General features: G+C 39.4%; 1 protein-coding gene and 1 long non-coding RNA gene across 4 annotated transcripts in view; one reads left to right on the top strand and one right to left on the bottom strand.

Moving 5' to 3' along the window:
* Positions 1–3,800, bottom strand: part of LOC110257298 — a 58,389-nt gene extending 54,589 nt beyond the window's left edge. The window contains exons 1-2 of the long non-coding RNA XR_002339723.1: positions 3,727–3,800; positions 348–413 (exon numbers count right to left, since the gene is read on the bottom strand). This is a non-coding gene — a long non-coding RNA (uncharacterized LOC110257298). The remainder of the gene's footprint in view (positions 1–347; positions 414–3,726) is intronic.
* Positions 3,862–22,174, top strand: part of RANBP17 (RAN binding protein 17) — a 323,866-nt gene continuing 305,553 nt past the window's right edge. Inside the window, exons 1-3 of one of the 3 annotated variants that reach the window (XM_021076681.1) lie at positions 3,862–4,026; positions 13,765–13,911; positions 17,101–17,191. In XM_021076681.1, the coding sequence (XP_020932340.1) occupies positions 4,009–4,026; positions 13,765–13,911; positions 17,101–17,191 (256 nt within the window). In that variant the 5' untranslated portion in view covers positions 3,862–4,008. The remainder of the gene's footprint in view (positions 4,027–13,764; positions 13,912–17,100; positions 17,192–22,174) is intronic. The other 2 variants (XM_021076680.1, XM_021076682.1) reach the window with 2 other exon arrangements.

Below are 22,174 nucleotides of genomic sequence, written 5' to 3'. Positions count from 1 at the left end.
AATCCTCTGAAAAGATACAAAGATTAAGGATCTGTCTTTTTTAGAAAGCTAGTTGCCATAAAGGAAGATAATTTTATAATTCCTAAGGGCTCTAAATGTCCCTCTTTAATTGGGTTTTGTGATAGAAATGAATTATTTGACATCCTGGAGCATCTTCTGTGCTAATTTTAATAGCTGTAGTAACACAATTCTATCTTAAATTTTGTTAATTGACAAAAAAAAAGTATGGAGTTGTGTGCATATTTTGTTGACAGAAAATCATGGGAAAAGTGTTTAAAGCAGAAATCTTAAGTGGTCACTGAAATTTAAAAGGAAAAAATAATTGGGCTTCTCATTTCCAGAATTACCTGGTGAATCCACATAATAGTCAGCTGCTGTTGTTGTCACAAGCTTATATTTGTGCCAAGGATATTCTGGAATGGGGAAAAAAAAAAAGCCAAATGGTCAAGTCTCAAGTAACTGTTCCTCTCTAAAGGACCTAAAAATTGTGGTAATAGAAGTGCTCCTTTAAAACAATAGCTTTAACATGTGGTGGAGACCAAGAAGTTGGAAGCTGGGCAAAGGCAATAGGCAGTTAAAATAATGGGGTATTTATTGTGTGCCAGGTGCAACAGGGAAGTCAGAAATCAACACTGGTGCTTGGTGTGGGAGAGTCAGAAATGCTGGGATGTGGGAATCACAAATGAGATGGGATATAAAAAGTCTTGGGACATGGAAATAAAAGTTAAAATACAGGAATCAAAACCTTTAGGATTTAGGAATACAAAATGGCAGGATGAAGGCGTTGAAGATTTTAGGAGTTGAGCTGTGGGGATGAGGATTCATGGGCTTGTGGGTGAGCCATGAAAATCAAGGGTGAAGAATAGAAGATGCAAATAGTCTGGTCATAATGAATTAACTTATTTTGGATTAGACTTCCCACTGAAAACAATGATAAAAACAGGACAAATACATATAAATAAAAATAAACATACATATTTAACAACTATGTTGCATATATAACAACTATTAAAAAAATAAACTATAGGAATTCCCTGGTGACTGAGAGAGTTAAAGTTCCTGCATTGTCACTGCTATGGCTTGGGTCACTGCTGTGGCACAGGGTTAATCCCTAGAAATTTTGCATGTTGCAGGCATGGCCAAAAAATATATATTTAACAATAATTTAATATATATTCACAACTCTCTCACACACACACATATACACACACACTCACACACATTTAAGATCTGCTTGAAGGAGAACTAGAGAACAACCAACAAAGGCGGGACTTGACTGGCTTCAAGCTTTGGGCATGAAAGGAGCAAGGGCAAGATCCGCATTCACCTCAGCTTCACTCCATCCTTCCTCCCCCAGAAAGAATTTTCCAAATGGCACAAGGAGTAACACAGCTAAATAGGCAGTAGCAATCTCAGAAGGCTAGAAGCAGACAAGGGAATTTTGGAAAAAAGGAAGCTGAGATTTGAGGCACAAAATTCTAGGAGGAGCAAACTGCAGAGATGTGAGCCCACAAAAATCTGTGTACAGATCCTGCAAATCATCAGTCAATTCTTTTATTTATTTTAGGGCCACACCTGCAGCATATGAAAGTTCTCCTTCCAGGGGTAGAGAAATGGAGCTGCAGCTGCCAGCCTACACCTCAGGCACAGAAACACCAGATCCAAGCCACATCTTGACCTACGCCATAACTCACGGTAATGCTGGATCCTTTAACCCACTGAGTGAGGCCAGGGATTGAACGCACATCTCATGGATACCAGTTGGTTTGGTAACCCACTGAGCCATGACGGGAACTCCCCATCAGTCAATTTTTAAGATGCATATGTGCAGGGAGAGACTTTAAGAAACTCAGAATTGCAGCATCTAAAGAGTTGAACAGAGATTTTAGCAGCTTCACAGTGTTGGGGAGACAAAGATTAGAGTTCAAGTCAATAGGGTGAAGGTGTCTTAGTAAATATCCTAGGCTTTTTATTGTCAGATCTATTAAGGACCATGACCTAGGAATAAGGGTAAAACTGAAATAACCCAAATTTGAAAGCCTAAAGCCAAGTCTCAATAGGGTCAAAGTGATCCACTGGTATTCTATCTGCCTACTACAATAAAACAAAATAAAACAAAACCGTCTTTGGAGAAAGCTGTTATCATCCAGAACCTCTACAGTTTTTCTCCTACACTGTCTGACATTCAATAAGAAATTAAGAGGCATGCTTGAAAAAATAGGACCAAATACTAAAACCCAGGAGGACCCACAGCAGATTCAGATACTGGAGTTACAAGTTAGAAGCTTTAAATAATATGATTAAAATATTCGAGAAAATAGAGGAATGACAGAATTTCACCAGAGCCTTGGGATCTATTTGAAGAATGGAAAGGGAGGCATCAAATGAAACTTCTGGAACTTAAAATATTATGATTAAAGTTAAGAATTCAATAGAGGGATTGAATAACAATAGAGTTACTACTGTCTTGGGTAAAAGATCAGTAAAAAATACATATCAAAGCACATTAAGAAAAATAGACAAAAAATGCAAAATACAGAAAAGAGTATAAGAGACATATGGAAAACTCCAAAAGGTTGAAAATACCCATAACTGGAGTTCCAGAAGGAGAAAAGAGAAAGGGACAGAAGCAGTATTTAAAGAAATACTGACCAAAAATTTTGAAACACTGATTAAAAATATTTGATTTCATATGTATGTGTGTGTGTGTATTTGCCTGCATTCACAGCATATGGAAGTTCCTGGGCTGGGGATCAAACCCACATCTTTGGAGAGAACTGAGCCACTGCAGTAAGAGTCTTAAGCCACTGTGCCACAGCGGGAACTCCACTGATTTCATATTTAAGGAGCCTTATGAACCCTAAGCAGGTTCTCTCTCTCTCACACACGTGAGTTACATCACACTCAAACTGCTGAAGAAAAAAAAGAAAGAGAAAAAATTTTAAGCAGGCATGGGTGGGAGAAGGAGACAAACTACTTTCAAAGAAGTACATCAGACCAATGGCTCATTTCTGAACAGAAACAATGGCAACCAGAAATCAAAAGAAAGGCATTTTTCAAATGCTGAAAGAATGTTTAAAAAAAATCCAAAAATTGAATTCTATACCCAGCAAAACTATCCTTTTACAAAATGCAGGTGAAATAAAGATGTTCTCATGTTAACAAAGCCAAGAGAATCTGCCACTAGTAAACCTGAAATTATAAGGGTTTTTAAGTAATTTTTCACACTAAAGTACAATGTCCCTCAACTAGAAGTGTTAAACTTCTGAAACACCAGAAAGCAGTGATTTTGACCTACTTCTCCTCAAATAAATTCTCATTCCAATGGAATCATTTCGTGTAAAATATAAGTTCATATTAAATGAAATGTATACCAGAAGAGGGGAACTAGAATTTTACAGCTTAACAATAATGTAGAGACTGTCAGTTTAATTTTAAGCAAAATAAAGTTTAAAACAAGTGAAAGGTGGGTTCTGGGAGACAGGGGTGAAGGACAGCAGTTGGCACGTGGGAGTCAAAGGTTATGGGTGATCTGTTACGTGCAGGTGGGTGTTAGGCCACGAGAAAGGTTGCGGAGACGGGGTATTCAGAAGCAAAGGGCAATAGCTGTGCTTGTAGGGGTTAGAGGTCAAGAGAGCCTGTGGGAGATGTAAAGTCAGGGGTCGTGGTTGACAGTTGGGTTGTGGTAGTTGTGTCAAGTGGAAGGGGTCAGAAGTCAAGACCCACCTGAGGCAGCGGCAGTTGAAGCTTGAACGCAGGGGGCGGTTAAGATTCGCCGCCCCTAGGCCCCGCCCCTCGGGCCCGCCCTGCGCGCGCCGCCTCCGTCGCCCCGCCCCGCCCCGCCGGTCCCGCCCCATCCCGAGCTTCGAACGCGAAGGCCCCGCGGCCAAGCTCGCAAGCGAGCGAGCGGCGCTGGGACCCCGCGGGCTGCTGGGGCTTCCGCGGCGCCCGCCTACGCTTCCTTCCCTCCGGCGCTCGGGGCGCCGACCGGCGCCGCCTCCCGGGAAGATGGCGCTGCACTTCCAGGTCAGTGGGCTCTGCCGCGGGTCCGCGCTCCGCCACCCCGGGAAGCCGGCGGGACGCCGGGGTCTGGAGACTGAGGGCCTAGGCCGGCGGCGGAGGCCAAAGGGGCCGCGGGGCTGGCACCTCGGAGCCCCAGCCTCCAGCCCCGGCCGGGGACCCGGACACTGGCCTGGGCTGCACACCTCGGGAGCGGGCCCGAGGAAGGGGCGGCCCGAGCTCGGGGGCGAGGGGTGGAGGGGTAGAGACCAGGCTCGGAGCTCGCCCCGCGGGGGAGGTGGGATGCCGGAGACCGGCGGCGCCGGAGCCCGCTTTCCCCTGTACCGCCGCACGGCGCTGTGGGCGGCTTTGGCGATGCCCAAGCAGGTGGGAGCTCCGCCGGGCGGGACCAGCCTTCCCGCAGTGTCGCCAGCCAAGGTTCCATCGTCTGCCTTCATACAGTTAGGGCTGAGCTCGAGAGGGGGCCTGGGTCCGCCAGAGGATCGGCGTAGCAGTTGGACTTTAATTGGCCAGAGCGGGCAGGGGCTGTATGTGTGGGGAGTTGCGAAGGAGAGCTCTGCTGCAGCCTCATTGGAGGAGGAAACGGGGGCAGGGCGCGCTAGGAGCGCGGGGAGAGTCTGGATGGGTCGCGGGCTGGAGAAGGAAGGCTCCTGTATTCTTGGGCACTCTGGCATCTGCATCCAGTTATTCATTCAACAAACATTTATAGAACCTCCCCTCGCCCTCCACGTGTTTCAAGCACTGTAAGAAGTTCTGGGGTAAAGGATTACATCATCTACCATTCTTGCCTTCGTGAAATTCACAGATAATGACAGTAAATGTGAAAAATGATATGATAGAATTAATCACAGGATATCTTGGGAACTTTGAAAAGGAGCAATCAGCCGTGTGTGTGTGTGTGTGTGTGTGTGTGTGTGTGTGTGGAGAAGGTGTGAGACAGCTATGCTTCTCAGGCAAGACTTTTGATTTTCCATTCATCTACTTATTTATTGAATTCCTAGTTTGCTAGGCACCTAAGATACAGCTCTAGCAAAACTTTATGATTTGTACACTCAGGGAACTTGCAGTCTGTTGGATCTTGAAAGAATTGTAGGAGTTGGCCGGGCGAAGAGGAAGGAAAGGGTATAGAGGCAAAAGGACAGTGTGAGCCAAAGCAAAGAATTGTGGAAGAACGTTGCATGTTGCAGGAAGTCTGGCTGGAGCATAGGGTTCATATAAAAAGGAAAGGGAGCAGGGGAGGCTGTGCATGGCAGGAGATGAGTTAGGAGAAATATGCAATTTTCATAGTAGGGTGGCAGTGATCTCAGTGTCACATCCCTTTGTAGACTTCTTTGGACCCCCTGTGATACAATGACTCTTTACTTAATTATTGATTCTTCCTAAGGATCTTTTAAACCACCCACTTTCCTGTGAGGTAATTGACAACTCAGGAGGTAGTTAAGTCTCACACCTTACCTTTGGACTCCTTGCCATTTTGAGGGTCTCCAGGTCAAAGTAGTGTCATTACCACTTTAGTAAATATGCCCTCTGGGAAATATCTTCACAAGAAGAATCTCACGTGAAAGTCTTTGGGATTGTAAATAGGCAAACAGATGTTCATAGTTTAGGTGTAAGTCTTGAAGACGAATTAAAAACTAAAATTTGGAGTTCTCATCGTGGCACAGTGGAGACAAATCCAACTAGGAACTATGAGGTTGTGGGTTCGAGCCTTGGCCTCCATCAGTGGGTTAAGGATCCAGTGTTGCGGTGCGTTGTGGTGTATGTTGCAGATGCGGTTCGGATCTGGCATGGCTCTGGTGTGGTGTAGGCCGGTCGCTACAGCTCCGATTAGACCCTTAGCCTGGGACCCTCCATATGCTGCGGGTTCGGCCCTAAAAAGACAAAAACAGAACTAAACTGAAACTGTTTGTGACGTTTTCAGACTTAGAAATAGTAAATCACCCAGTCTGGAAAATTTCTTCATATTTAGGTAATGTTGGAAAAATTAGCTGCTAATGCTAAAACTTCCCAACTTGGTTTCCCAGGAATGGATTTCACAGGAGCTCTGGGCAGCTTAAAAGTGGAGTTGGGCAGCTAAAAGACCTGATTGTTTGGGGAGGCCAGAAAAAAGCTGTGAACCTTCTCAGTTTGATTTGTTTTCAGCATATGGATCATATTCTTAGTCAGTTAACCCAAGGAGCATTTATTACTTAGGATAACTGGTACCTAGCACTTTGTGAACTTTCACACACTTGTGGTAGATTTTGAGCACACACCTAGCTTGAGCGGTATGTATACACAGCTGACCTGCTGTCTCTGTGTATTTTTTTTTGCATCTGTTAGTTCAACCAACTATGAAAATATTTTTTAAAAAATTCAAAAAACCGTGAATTTGCTGCACACTGGCAACTATTTCTATAGCATTTACATTGAATTTGCAATTATTTACATAGCATTTATATTGTGTTAGGTATTATAAGTAATCTAGAGATGATTTAAAAGGATAACATTAAGAAAAATGAAGGAGATGTAGTTGGTTGATTCTTTTTTTGCTTTCAGGGTTATTCCAGAAACTGAGATTATAGTCATGCTGCTGCTGCTGCCTTTTTTTTTTTTTTTTTTTCTTTTTCAGCTGCTCTCATGGCATATGAAAGTTCCCAGGCCAGGGATCTAATCAGCCACAGTTGCAACACTGCTGGATCCTTAACCTGCTGCACCTAGCCAGGGATCGAACCCAAGCTGCCACAGAGACAACACTTGATCCTTAACCTCCTGTGCCACAGCAGAAACTCTTAGTCATGTTTCTTAATGCCTAGACAGGTTACCTGATTTGATCTAGAAGTGATTGTGAATGTTTATAGTTGAATAGAATGGTAACCTGATGAAATGGATTTGGGAAAGATCATCCTGACATTATAGATTTGAATAGGGGAAACTATAGACAGAAGAGCTACATGGTATTTTATAATTAACTGAAAGGATTATTTACAATTCATGTAGATCTGCTGTGCGCCAGGCACTGGATTAAGCTTTCTCGTCTTTTCTGTGTTAATTTTCACAGTTATTTTGGAAGGTGGATGTTATCACCTGCCATTTCAAAAGTGAAGTTAAGAAAAGTTAAATAATTTGCTAATGTCATGTAATTGGACAGATTCCAAAGTGTCCACTCTCATTCTCAAAGAAGCCCTTAAAGAAATCTGGGGCACTGTAGGCCACAGAAAATAATGTTCTGTGGCTCTACTGTCTATGAATATCAAGTTAAGATGTTGAGCCCGAGTCTTTATTTTAAAGGAATTGGTAGGACTTTATGACAGTTTAGGTTATGTACCTGGAATTAGCCAAACTTCAAGGTTTGAAGGCACAATTCACAAAACTACCCTCACTTCTGATACAAACTGCATGTTTGGGGGTTTCTCAGTACCACCCTCAGTTTTCATAGTTTAGCAAAAAGACTCACAGTATTCATTGAAAGTTATCATACTCAGGATTGCACTTTATTATTGGGAAAGTACACAGATTGAAATTGATTAAAGAAGAGATGCACAGGGCAGTGCCTGGGAGGTTCCAAACAAAGCTTTTGTTGTCCTCAGGACATGTTATTCTCCTAGCATGTATCCGTGGCAATAAGCACCAAGTATTGCAAACCACAGAAGTGCACCTGAACTTTAAATTCTGGAATTCTATGGGGGCTTCTTTAGGTAGTCATGATTGACTGGTTGATTGCCACATGATTGATCATGGTCTTTAGTCAGATGATACCATGTGATGATCTAAAGCCCTACCCTAGGAGTTCCTTGTGATTCAGCAGGTTCAGAACCCAACTAGTATCCATGAGGTTGCGGATTTGATCCCTGGCCTCACTCAGTGGGTTAATGATAAACAGCGTTGCCGCAAGCTGCGACATAGGTCGTGGATGCAGTTTGGAACTGGCATGGCTGTGGCATAGCCTGTGGCTGCAGCTCTGATTTGACCCCTAGCCTGGGTGTGGCCCTAAAAAGACAACAACAAAAACCACATATGTAAGTCCCCACCCTAAAACCAGTGGGTTGTTCTTTCTGGGGTGGCCAGCAACCAGTTTAAAACTATGGGATGCGATCAGCTTCTCCCCCTCCCCCCACCCAATCACAGACGTAGATTATCTCCCAAAGGCCAAACTTTTCTTTGGGCAAGGCCAAACTCTTAACTCTCTTTTACAGGAGGGACTAAAGAGAGGGAAGAACAAATGATAACATCAAGATTGTAAATCTAGGAGTTCCCGTAGTGGCGCAGTGGTTAACGAATCTGACTAGGAACCATGAGGTTGGGAGTTCGGTCCCTGCCGTTGCTCAGTGGGTTAAGGATCCGGCATTGCCATGAGCTGTGGTGTAGGTTGCAGACGCGGCTCGGATCCCGCGTTGCTGTGGCTCTGGCGTAGGCCGGCGGCTACAGCCCCGATTCAACCCCTAGCCTGGGAACCTCCATATGCCGAGGGAGCGGCCCAAAGAAATAGCAAAAAAAAAGACCAAAAAAAAAAAAAAAAAAAGATTGTAAATCTAGATTCAGGTCTACACTTCCGAAACCACTGAAAACAAAGGGACACGTGATGTGGAAGTCTGTGGGAAATATGTTCAATTCGTTTTCTGATTCTTTGGAGCTGTTTCCAACACATTTCTGCCTTTCCAAGAAGAAGAACTTTGTAGATAAAGGTAAAGATGGTGAACAGACAGGGTAGGAAGTATGGACTAGGACATATCTGCAGGTAGATGATGACTCAAGAAAAAGGTGGCAAGATGGCAGGGTGGTTAGGAGACAACATGTACTTGGGGCCTATGGATTCGTATTGGGATCAGAACGGATCATTTACTTTATCTTGAGCAGCACATGTCTACCTGATCTCTCAGCCATGGTTTTTTCTTGTCTGTGAAATGGATGTGCTAAAAATATGCGTTTTACTGGAGTCTACTTTTTAGGATTGATTTTAAAAATAGAAGATGGAGAAACTAAAGCACTAAAACAAATACTACCTACTTCATTGTAGAAGGAGCAGTTCTAAGGGGCTCAGGAATAAGCCTTTAGGTATGTTCAGGAAAAGATGGTAAGGGGAGGAAAACACAAAGAGTTTGTGGGAAATTAGTAACTTCAAGATGAAGGCATTTTCTATTAATGGATGTCAGGTAGCTTAATTCCAGAAGGCAGGAAAGATTCAGGGAAGTAATTGAAAATAGTTTAAATTTAATTGTGGTACATTGATTTATTTTATTATTAGGGGCATTTTTCTCTAGAACAAAAAGCCCTTCATTTCTTTCAGCTTTCTAGAGGTATAATTGACAAATAATAAACTGCACATATTTAAAATGTGCAGTTGGATGAATTTCACATAAGTAGGGACCTGTGAAACTGTCACTGAAATCAAGATAGCGAACATATCTGTCACCCCCAAAGCGCCTTTGTGGTTCCCCCTTGCTGCTTTCCCATCCTCCTCTTCCCCTCTTTCCTCCCTCCGAACCTGAAACCACTGACCTGCTTTCTTTTATATAGAACCATACAATATGTACTCTTTTTTTTTTAAATCTCTTTCTAAGCATTTACCTATTAATGGACACATGATAGGAATTACGGTATTGAAAGAAGTCACATCATTTAGAGGTAAATTGTATGTCAAGGACAGAGGGTAGAGATGAGTCCGGAATAATTAGGGAGATCCCTGTTTACACTGTAGGCAGGATTATGTCATTGTCTCTTAGGTTCTGGAAGTTGGATGATGTCTGTTTGTATTTGATAGTTAACCTGTGGGAGTTAAGTGATGTCCAGTTCCACTTGTTCTACCTGTTATTTATTTGAGCTTCTGATGTTTCGATGAAGCCCTATAGAAGGTTTCATAACTCAAACCTGGTTTGTCAACAAATTGAGAAGGGATCCATTTCTCTGAGGCATTCTTATGTTAACCATATTCTCAGACATCAGTGTATAAAACTAGGATGAAGTTTATCGGTTCACCATGAAAAATAAAGTCTCCATCTATAGATAGATTTTCTAGAAAATCAGATGCTAATCAGAAGATTGCTTAGTCACTCAGCATTCATCGCATTGTGAGTTTAACTGTTTGAAATGTTTAGATAATGCTTGTCCAACAGGATAAGGATCTTTATCTATGTATCCTTATCTCTAAAAAGGATTTAGTATGCCAGGCACTTGTTTACTTGTTCTCATTACAATGAAAAAATAATTTAATTCCCCCCCCCCAGCTTTAATCTTAAGAGAAAGTTCAAACTTTTCCCTTTTTATCTTGCACTGACTTTCAATGCTAATAATTTGAAATACCTTTGGGGGAAAAAGGGTAATGGGTAACATTGTTAAAGTAAACACTATTTAACTCCACGCCAGACTTGTTCTGTGTTGAGGTTCTCTAAATCAGTACAGCAAAACATAGAAAATAATTTCCAGGACTTTTCCAGAATCTTTCCAAATAGGTTTACTTAGGTACCATTGAATTGATTAATATGGTTTCGTCACTTTCCTGGGGCTGTTGTGACAAATGACCACAAACTGGAGGCGGGTTAAACAATGGAAATTTATTCCTTTATAGTTACGGAGGCCAGAAGTCTGACACTGATGTGCTGACAGGGTTGGTCTCTTCTTGGAGGTCTTGAGGGAGAAGCGGTCCCACGCTTTGTCCCTATATTCTGAGAGCAGCTTGCCGTCCTTGGTGTTTTTGGCTTGTAGGTGCATCTCCCCAGTCTTTGCCTCCTTCTTCCTATGACCTTCTCCTTGTGTCTCTGCATCTCACATGGCCCTCTCTAAATCATTGGATTTAGAGCCTCCCCCAAGTCCAGAAAGATCTCATCCCAGATTCTTAATTTAAGGATTTGCAAAAACCCTGTTTTCAAATAAGGGAGCATTCAGAGGTATTGGGGATTAGAACTTGGATATATCTTTTAGGAGGGTACAGTTTCACCTATTATAATATGCTTATTAGGTAATGCCAATAACAAACAAGTAGACTTTATCGTGTGTAATGTGTGCCAGAAGTTATGTGGCCCAAACTCATTTAAACTTCCCAACAAATCTGAGGTACGCTGTTATTAGTCTCACTTTTTTGTTGTCTTTTGTTTTTAAACAGTTAGGTCTTGTCTCTGTTTCTGCCTCATTCTTTTCATACTCAAAGTCTGCTTCTTCAGAGATTCTTAGACCTAGATGAATGCATGATGGACAGCAGGATCAGTTTATCATTAAATTATTCTGGGTATTATCAGCTTTGAAATTCAACCCTTCAGATTTATTAGATGAAGGAGAAATCTTCTGAGGTTGATTATGAGTCATGGGAGGAGAAAGGTAGCTCTCTTCATTTTTGTATTTTTTTACCCTTGGAGAATATGTGGAAATTCATACATATTCAAAAACTATAAATTTTCTGTGAATTTTTGTATTATGAATAGTATGTAGTAGCACTCTGAGAGCTTGTTGGGTCAATTTAGGTAAAGAAAATGTTTAAAATGTGGTTCATTTGAGGTCCTTAATCTAAATTTGAAAACTTTCGTATACTTTTCTTTTTGCTGTAGCGGAAAAGCCATCCTAGTCTGGGATGTTGGGCTCTGACTTGAGTAGGGAAGTGGGAAATGCCATAAAGAAACTGAAAAGTTGAGAGAAGTGAAAAGAATAAAGGAAGCTAGAGGAGGTTTCATGTCAGTGTTTCTTGTATATTCCTGTTAGGCAAAGATATATGCATTTGAGGGAATGTTTAGGCTAGTGTAGCTGTATGGCTGCCACATAAAAATTCAGGCCAGAAAGGGTTAAAAAGAATAGCATTTCTTTATCTTGTTACCTTCATATGCCCACCTGATGATGAAATCTGTGCCCTTTTTTTTCCTCCTTCAAAGAATAATTCTCCCAAGTAGTTTGTTTTAGTAAGATGCCTTTAACAAAAATTCTCTAAAGCTAAGAGGAATACTGAACTCATTTAAAAATTTTTCTTTCAGATTTTATCCGTGTGACCTATGTCTTTAGATGGGATTGTATTTATAAACAGAATGAATTATTCTTTTTTCCTTATAAAATTTGTTTTTCTTCCATGTATATTTTTAGACAATTTGTAAAGGTTATACTCCACTTACAGTTATTACAAAACATTGACTGTATTCCGTGTTGTACAGTACATCCTTGTAGCCCTGTCTTATACCCAGTAGTTTGTATCTCACACTGCTGTACCCCTGTATTGCCTCTCTCCACACACACACACTCTAACTACCATTTTGTTCTATCTCTGATTCTGTTTTGTTTGTTTATATTTACTAGTTTGTTGTATTTTTTAGATTCCATATGTAAGTGATATCATTTAGTATTTTTCTCTGATTTATTTCACTTAGCATAATGCCCTCTAAGTCCATCCATGTTGCTGCAAATGGCAAAATTCCATTCTTTTTATGGCTGAGTAATATTCCTGTGTGTGTGTGTGTGCGCACCACATCTTCTTGATCCATTCATCTGTTGATGAACACTTAGGTTGCTTCCATATCTTGGCAATTGTAAATAATGCTGCTATGAACGTTGGGGGTATGTGTATGTTTTTGAATTAGGGTTTTTATTTTTTTCAGATATATACCTAGGAGTGGTATTTTCAGTTTTTTGAGAAACCTCCATACTGTTTTCCACAGTGGCTGCACCACTTTACATTCCTACCAACAGAGTAGGAGGGTTCCCTTTTCTCCACATCCTCATCAATGTTTTTTTTGTTTTGTTTTGTTTGTTTGTTTGTTTTGGTGTGTGTTTTTTGATGGTAGCCAGAATGAATTATCCTTTGTGTCTGTAAAATAAGAGCGTGCAACATGATACCTAGTCGTTACACTGCTATAAACCATAGGGTCGAGTCATAGTTCCTAAAAGTCATGCTGTAGTTTACCTGCTGCACTAAAAGTCATTAGTTCAGAAGATTCACATCAGCATATATTTATATCTTTTCCTTTCTTTTTTTTTTTTTTTTGCCTTTTTTTCTTTTAGGGCTACTCCCGCAGCATATGGAGGTTCCCAGGCTAGGGGTCTAATCGGAGCTGTAGCTGCTGGCCTACACGAGAGCCACAGCAACGCGGGATCCGAGCCACGTCTGCGACCTACACCACAGCTCACGGCAACGCCGGATCCTTAACCCACTGAGCAAGGCTAGGGATTGAACCTGCAACCTCATGGTTCCTAGTCAGATTCGTTAACTACTGTGCCACGACGGGAACTCCCATATATATCTTTTCTTTTTTATATCTGGAACCATTGACATTCTTACCATTTGAAAAAGAATGTAAATTGGCATAATGTCTGCACATGATAATTTCCGTCACTCATCTCCTTAGCTTCATTTGGCATCTCCTTCTTGCTGTCTTTTTACCAGTCACACAGACCTTTTAATGCTTTAAAATGATTAAGCTCCACTTGGGGCCTAGGTAATTGCTGTTTCTTTGTCTGGGCTGCTGTCTAGTCTTTTTTCATATGGCTTACCTTTTAGGTCAGCATAAATGTTACTCCTTCAGGCAAGGCTTTTCCAACTCCTTGAATCAGGCAAGTTCTCTTCTTTTTATACTCTTCCTTTTTCATCACAGAACTATCAATTTAAACAGTTTGGAGATAGAAGATCAACTTTTTTTGATCACCACTGTGACCCCTCATAAGTAGTGGTAGCTCAATAAGCATTTATTGACTTAGTGTATACAGGTGTGATATTTGCTTCCCTTGTTTCCTGTGATTAATACATTTACTTTTTTTTCACTCAAGTAAAATGTTCATTTTTTTTTTCTTCTCAAGAGTTTGGCTGAATTGGAAGTATTATGTACTCATCTCTACATAGGGACTGATCTTACACAAAGAATAGAGGCTGAGAAAGCACTCCTGGAACTTATTGACAGCCCAGAATGTCTCAGCAAGTGTCAACTTTTATTAGAACAAGGAACAGTAAGTATTTGATAACAGCAATTAACAATGAAAGATCATTAGATATATGTCAGTGTCAATGAATGCATGTAGGTTAGTGGTATAGGTTCAGTAATAAGTATTACCACGTCATTGCTATCATTGTAAAACTGGGCACCGTACTATTATCTACCTGTTTCATGCACATGCATTAAAGTAACATAGTTTAGCTGAGAAGGCGTAGATGTATAAATGAAGAACTATGGGGTGATATGATAAGCACTATAGTAAGAGACTATAGCGTCTATAGAGCAAAGTTTGGCAAACTTTCTGTAAAGGGACAGATTATAAATATTTTAGATTTTGTGGCCAAGAGGCAAAATCAAGCATGTTTTGTAAATATGTCTGTAAGAAAAGAAAAAAAAACAAATTTCCACAAAATTTTATTGATGAAATTTAAAATATGGTAGTTGAGTACAGTTTGTTTTTTAAATAAGTCTGTTAATGAAAAGAGTATGAAATTATTCCTTTGGGGATAACATTTTGCCTGAGGTTCAGTGTTAGTATTTCCTGTCGTCAGCATTGACTGCAAATGTTCCTATGTTAATACTGACCTGTAATGAGATTTTACAAGTTTCATCTCTGAAAATGTCTTTTCATATAGATAGGTACTGCAGAATATTGATATCAGTCATGAGCATATGACTTTAAGCATATTCATCTCTTGGAAGGCATGTGTAAAGTTCTCTTAAAACTTCTCTTGATATTTCCCTGTTAGAATGTCATTACACTGTATATTAATCACTTCCAGTTAAAGGTTAGGTGGAGGCTCCTCAATTGCTCAGTTAAATAGATTTTGAAGTATGAAAATTTCCTTTGCACTTGCATCAAAGTCTGAAAAAAGTGCTGCTGGAACATGGTTTGAGTTCAGAAAATATACTCAGGAATAGAGACTGCTGTTCTTTTTAATGTTTTAACTGTGGAAAGTGTATAAAGCAGCTTGATATTACTTGTGGTTCAATTCATGTTAGTTGTTATTGAAATGACTTTATTGCATTGTAAGTTTCATAGAAATACTAAATCCTAAGCACTGTTGGCATTTTAGGCATTTTTGTAATTTTAGGTTGAATTCATTAAAAGACATTATCAAGTTTGCAGAAAAACTAATTTCATAAGCCATTTGATGTTCAACAGTAGTGGATAAAAATGGTTATTCTCATTCAGAAAAATTTGTCTCAGTCCTGAGCCAAAAACAAAAAAAAAAATTCAGTAAAACTTTACCATTGCCAAGCTATTGAATTACTGTGTGGTAGAGCAAGTCAGAAGTTTCAGCTTTATAGCTGACAGAAATTCCCAGAGGTGAAGATAAATTCACGAAAGTGAATTTTCCACTCTTAACACTACTGATTCATTAATACATAATAGATTCAACTATTTACTACAGAGTATCTACTGCTGAATAATAAAATGAATAACCACAGACTCTAGACTCTTACATTTTTACGAGCTTTTTATATTTGTTCAGCTACGCCTTTTCTATTCCATATATTTTTACCACCACTCGTGACACATTTTAGCAAATATACTTCAGGTTGTACAGAATTAGTGTTTTCTCAACTTCTTTGAAAATGTTCTTGCCAGTAGTTGCGTGCAGTCTCTTCATAGAGATTAATTCCTTAGTCACTTCAAACTTAGTGTTGACTTCTGGAATAAATAGGTAATGTTGGCAACAGTATGAGCAGTGCATGTTGGTAACTATGAAATCATCAAGAACTAAGGAGAACCTCCAGATCATCTGCCTTGTTTCAAATTGACTTTTGATGTTGTTTGGATATCTTCAACTGTATGGCCATTATATGGCTGGTAGTCTGAAGTTTTATCTTCTCTGCATATATAACTTTGGCTACTACAGTGAAATAATGGTGATTTAATTAATTTTCTGTTCGTAAGTAGCTTTCCTTACTTGGCTAGTAAATGAGCCCTTTTGAAACTTAATTTTGGTTGCGGCCTCACTTTATTTTTTGTAGTGGAGAAATTCCACTACTCTGAGACACTCTGTTTTACATTTTCTCCCTTTTTCCACTGTCGATTTCCTGTGAGTTAGAAATATTGACACCAGTGCTTAGTCTGGTGTGATCAACTTACACTGTATTCTTTTAGGACAGCTATAGTGCCATTGCATAAAATGCACATTGCTTTGCTATCTAATTCAGTGACAAAATAATTCACATTCCACCATGCCTTAAAAGTTAGACATTTGAAGTCCATGTCTATCTTTTCTTGTTTTGACATGTTGGGTATGCACTGGTAACACTGAAAGGTACATGTCACATTTTGGTGGTACTCACGGCACTCCAGGCGTGCTGTAGTGTTATAACTACATCATTGCAGTTTATAAAAGTGCATTGAGCAGCATTGAGAGGCAGTGAGCACCATATACTGTTTTAACTATTTGATTCTGCTGTCACAGTCTGAAAGCAGCCATAGATATTATGTAAATGAGTTTGGCTGTGTTCTGATAAATTTATGGACACTGAAATATGGATTCCATGTATAATAATAACAAAATAGTATTATCTGAATCTTCCGCCTCCCCCTAACTGTTTAAAACAATAAAAACCATTCATAGCTCATGGGCCTTGCAAAACAGCCAGGATTTGGTCCAGGGGACTTACTTAGTTTGCTGACCTCTGGTCTAGAGAAGAGAAGAAAGGACTGTCTTTACAAGAAATTGCTGAGAGTATAGTGAATAATGGAGCCAAATTTTGAAGGATTGAGTACACTGTTAAATGAAGACAGTTTGTGGCCAAAGTGAATATTGTCAACATGGATGTAAAGGAGTGGGGAGGTCAGGGTGGGAGAAGCATTGAAAGGAACTGAAAGAGGGCTGTTGTGGTCAGAGGAGAGAGTAGAGTGGAACTAGATTGGAAGAGATAACCGGAGGCCAGAACATGGAGGGCTACAGAGATAGGGTGAGTGTGTTTTATTTGAACTTGCTCATAATCATTTTTTCCCTTTCGATTACTTGGTCTTGGAAAAGGCTGCCTGCACCTTCCTCGACTACCCAACCCTTACGAAGGGTTTTATGCAGGTGTGCATGTGTATTTTATCCATTGTAAATGTGCCAGTTTGGAAAACCAGAGAAGTTCTCATTATTGCTAGGGATAAGTTCTTTTTGTAGTGTTTTGATTTTTCCATGATAATAATAAGTAAAATTTTTTTTCTTTGCAGACCTCCTATGCTCAACTCCTTGCAGCAACATGTCTTTCAAAACTTGTTAGCCGAGTCAGTCCTTTGCCAATTGAACAGAGAATAGATATCAGTAAGTGGTTTATTATGCTCTTTATCAAATTGCACTTTAAGGAGTCCCCTTGTGGCAAAGCAGGTTAAGGCTCCAGCATTGTCATTGCAACAGCTCAGATCGCTGCTCTGACATGAGTTTGATCCCTGGCCCGGAACTTCTACATGCCACAGGCACAGCCAAGAAAAAAATAAATTTTCCTTTTAAATAAGCTAAATTGTTAACAGGAATGTTAGTTTATTGTCATTTTTAAAAGATGAGTAGTCAAGTCTCCTTAATGCAGAGAGTGATGAATAATGATGTGTTATACAAAAATGTAGTCAAAAAAGCATTTGCTTCGTTTGATAATAAACAATAACTAGCACTTTATTGTCTATACTTTTACTAACATTTGCACTGTCTCATTTTATCTACCAAACTCCTGAGATGAGTACTGTTATCATCCTCATTTTATAAATGAGGAAATTAAATTTGATAGGCTCTGTAACTTGCCCAAGATCAGACAGCTAGCAAGAAGTAGAGCTGATTCAAACTTACACAATTTGTGTGGAGTCCATGCTCTTAGCAATTGTCTTAACTTCATATACAACTAAATGATGGGAAAGAAGTCTACTCTCCAGGAGGTCTCATCATGGCACAGTGGAAACGAATCTGACTAGGAACCACGAGGTTGCGAGTTTGATCCCTGGCCTCGCTCAGTGGGTTAAGGATCTGGTGTTGCCGTGGCTGTGGTGTAGGCTGGCAGCTACAGCTCCAATTGGACCCCTAGCCTGGGAACCTCCATGTGCCTCGGATGAGGCCCTAAAAAGACCAAAAAAAAAAAAAAAAAATCTACTCTCCAGTATTTCTCAGGATGCTATATCAGAATCATATGGAATGCATATAAAAATCAAAAGCATATTTCTGTATTATATTTCTCCTTATAGAAAAATAATGTGTGTATGGATGAACAGCGATTGGAACTTAGTGTGGTAGGAAATTGATTCTATGAAGTACCAATATGTTTTTCAGAAGTAATATTTTAAGATTTTATGTGTATGTGAGCTTGCTTTTCATGTGGACAAAGCTCTAATAGTTGAGGTATATTGGGATTTTGTTGTTATCTTTGTTCATATTAGAAATAGACTGTTGACTTATTTCTGCTCTCTCGCCTCACATTCACATCATTCATGTTCGTGTAACAGAAAAGTTAAAATCTAGTATTTTGTATGATGGTTCTTTAAGCTCAGTTTTTGAATGGTCAAATCCCATAGTGATTTGTCATTTGCCTCATATATTTGATATTTCTCTTAAGCACCTAAGAACAAAGAGAAACTTCCTCAACTTGATAAAGAACATCTACCAAAAACCTGTGAGATTAAACAAACCTAGAGGAGGATTTATCTATGCGCTCATGGACTTGTGTGCTTCAGAAAGCAAAAGAGAAAATTTATAATTTTAAAAATAAGGATTCATATATTATAAACCTATGATAACAATGTGATTTTGTTTATACACACACACATTTTAGGTGGACTTTATTTTTTAGAGCACTTTTAGGCTCCCAGCAAAACTAAGCAAAAAGTAGCACATATATGGCTCCCCCATTATTAGCATCCTGCACTAGAATGGGTTTATGGGTTTATGTTACCACTCACTCTTGGTGTTGTTCATCTTGTGGGTTTGCACAAATGTATAAATGACACATATTCGCCATTATAGTATTACATGGAAGAGTTTCACTGCCCTAAAAAACTTCGATGTTCCAAATATTCATCCCGCCCTCCTCTCTAACCCATGACAACCACTAATCTTTTCACTGCTTTCTATAGTTTCACCTTTTGCAGAATGTCATATAGTTGAAATTGTGCAGTGTGTAGCTGTTTCAGATTGGCTTTCTTTACTTAGTAATATGCGTTTAAGGTTCTCCATGTCTTTTGATGGCTTGGTAGATCATTTCTTTTTAGTGCTGACTGGTAAGCCATTGTCCGGATGTACCACAGTTTATCTGTTCACCTATTAAAGTACTGCTTGGTTGCTTCCAAGTTTTGGCACGCATGAATAAAGCTGCTATAAAGCAGGGGTTTTGGTGGACATAAATTCTCACCTCATTTGGGTAAATACCAAAGATAGTGATTGTTCGATTGTATGGTAAGAGTATGTTTAAGTTTGTAAGAAATCAAACTGCCTTCCAGAGGGGCTGTACTAATTTCACGTTCCTGCCACCAATGAATGAAAGTTCATATCTTCCACATCCTTGGCAACATTTGGTGCTTTTGGTGTTTTGGATTTTGGCTGTCCTTACAAGTGTATAGTAGAATCTTGTTTTTAATATACAGTTTCCTGATGACAGGTGATGTCGAACATCTTTTCATGTGTTTTATTTGCCATCTGTATATTTTCCTGATGAGGGGTCTGTTTAGATCTTTTGCCTATTTTTAAATCAGGTGGTTTGTTTTCTTTTCTTGCTTTAACTCTTTGACATAAATTACAGCAATTGTTTGTTTTCTTATTGTTGTGGTTTAGAAGTTCTCTCTGTCTCTTTTTTTCTTTCTTTTTAGGGCCTCACCTCGGCATATGGAAGTTCTCAGGCCAGGGGTTGAATCAGACCTACTACTGCCAGATCCGACCTGCATCTTCAGACCACAGCACAGCTTGTATCAATACCAGATCCTTAACCCACTGAGCAAGGCCAGGGATGGAACCCATATCCTCATGGACACTAGTTGAGTTGTTCACCAGCTGAGCCACAGTGGGAACTCCTAGAAGTTCTTTGTGTGTTTTGGATAATGGTCCTTTATCAGATAGGTCTTTTGCAAAGAATTTTTTCTGTCTGTGGCTTGTCTTTTCATTGTCTTGACATTGTCTCTCAGGGGGCAGAAGCTTTTAATTTTAATGAAGTACACCTTATCAATTATTTCTTTCACGAATCAAGCCTTTGTTGTTTATAAAAAGTCATCACCAAACCAAGGTCTTCAAGATTTTATTCCTATGTTATCTTCTAGGAGTTTTTATAGTAATTACATTTTATATTTAAGCCTGTGACCCATCTTGAATTAATTTTTTTAAGGAGTATAATTTTTCCCTTTAGATTTTTTTTTTTTTTGCACATTGAGGTCCAGTTCTACCACCGTTTGTTGAAAAGATTATCTTTGCTCCATTTTAAAGATCATTTGACTGTATTTATGTGGGTCTGTTTCTGGGTTCTTTTTCTGTTTCATTGATCTATTTGCCTGTTTCACCAGTACCATGCAATCTTGATTACTGTAGCTTTATAAAAATAAGTGTTGGAGTTAGGTAGTGTCAGACCTCCAACTTTGTTCTCTTTTAGTACTGTGTTGACTACCCGGATCTTTTGTCTCTCTGTAGAGACTTTAGAATAAGTTTGTCAATGTCTACAAAATAAATTGCTAGGATTTTGATTGATTGGGATTGCATTGAAATATATAGATCAGTTTGGGAACTGACATCCTGACAACATTGAATCTTCCTGTCCATGAACATGGTATAGCTTTCCATTTATTTAGCTCTTTGATTTTATTTATCAGCTATAGTTTATTTGTAGTTCTTTATCAAATTGAGAAAGTTCCCTTCTGTTCCTGGTTTGCTGAGATTTTTTTAATCATTAATGGGTACTGGATTTTTTGAAATCTTTTTTCTGTATCTGTTATGATCATGTAATTTTTATTCTTTAGTCTGTTGATGTAATGGATTACATTAATTGATTTTCAAATGTTGAACCATGCTTGCATACCTGGGGTAAATGCTACTTAGGTGTGGTGTATAACTCTTTTTATACGTTGCTGGATATGCTTTGCTAATAGTCTGTTGAAAATTTTCATTTCCACATAGATGAGAAATACTGGCTCAGCTACAACTTTTCTTGTAATGTTTTTGTCTAGTTTTGGTAATAGGGTAATGTTGGTCTTACAGAATGAGTTAGGAGGAATTCCACCTGCTTCTTTTTTTCTGGAAGAGGTTGTAAAGAATTGGTATAATTTCTTTCTTAAATGTTTGGTAGAATTCATCAGTGAACCCCTCTGGGCCTTTTGCTTTCTGAAGGTTGTTAACTATAGACTCAATTTATTTAAAAGATGCAGGCCTATTCAGATTGTCTCTTTGATTTATATCTTTTAAATGGACACTTTTTTTCTTTTTAAAGGAATACTCACTAAAGGAAATTTGGAAAAAAGAGAAAAGTGGAAACCTACAACACATTTCTAACAAAAAAATGATGTGTTTGTTTCCTTTATGAGTTTCTTGAGTTTTACTACTCTGGCTTCTGCAAGTAGATTAGAATGTTATGACGTGTGACGTGTCAGTAGAATAATTGGCAGTCAGTTAAAATGGAAAATGTGAAGATTGCCTTAATATTCACACTCTCTTTTTACATCAGCTCCAAAATTCTCAGTCTTTCATGATATGGTGCCAGACTACCTACCTCATTACCTCTCACGTTAATTCTATGGCCTGTTCTCTGTGTCCAGCACACTACTTTCTACCTTAATTGCTATAATTAACAATGGCTTACTACTGCTCAGCAGTTAAATACCATTTCCTCAGCCTTACGGTCAAGTACTTTCATGAGCTTGTAATTGATGGATCGCCTTTGTAGCCTTATATTTTTATTGCTACAAGCATATTAGTTGCCAGAAGGTGTTTTTTTCATGTCATGTTATCTTTGCCTTAGTGCCTTTTCTTATATTGTTTCTCCAGCTTGGAATGTTATCTTTTTAATCTTCTGTGCAAATGAAAGTGTGGCTTAAGTGGAGCTCCCATCCTAGCACAGTGGAAACGAATCTGACTAGGAACCATGAGGTTGTGGGTTTGATCCCTAGCCTTGCTCAGTGGGTTAAGGATCTGGAGTTGCCGTGAACTGTGGTGTAGGTTGCAGATGCATTGCTGTGGCTGTGGTGTAGGCCAGCAGCAATAACTCCAATTAGACCTCTAGCCTGGGAACCTCCACATGCCACGGGTGTGGCCCTAAAAAGACAAGACACACACACACACACAAAAAGCATAGCT

Source organism: Sus scrofa, chromosome 16, assembly GCF_000003025.6.
Source record: "Sus scrofa isolate TJ Tabasco breed Duroc chromosome 16, Sscrofa11.1, whole genome shotgun sequence".
In the NCBI taxonomy this organism is placed as follows: Eukaryota; Metazoa; Chordata; class Mammalia; order Artiodactyla; family Suidae; genus Sus; species Sus scrofa.
This window is presented reverse-complemented; position numbering and strand designations above follow the sequence as displayed.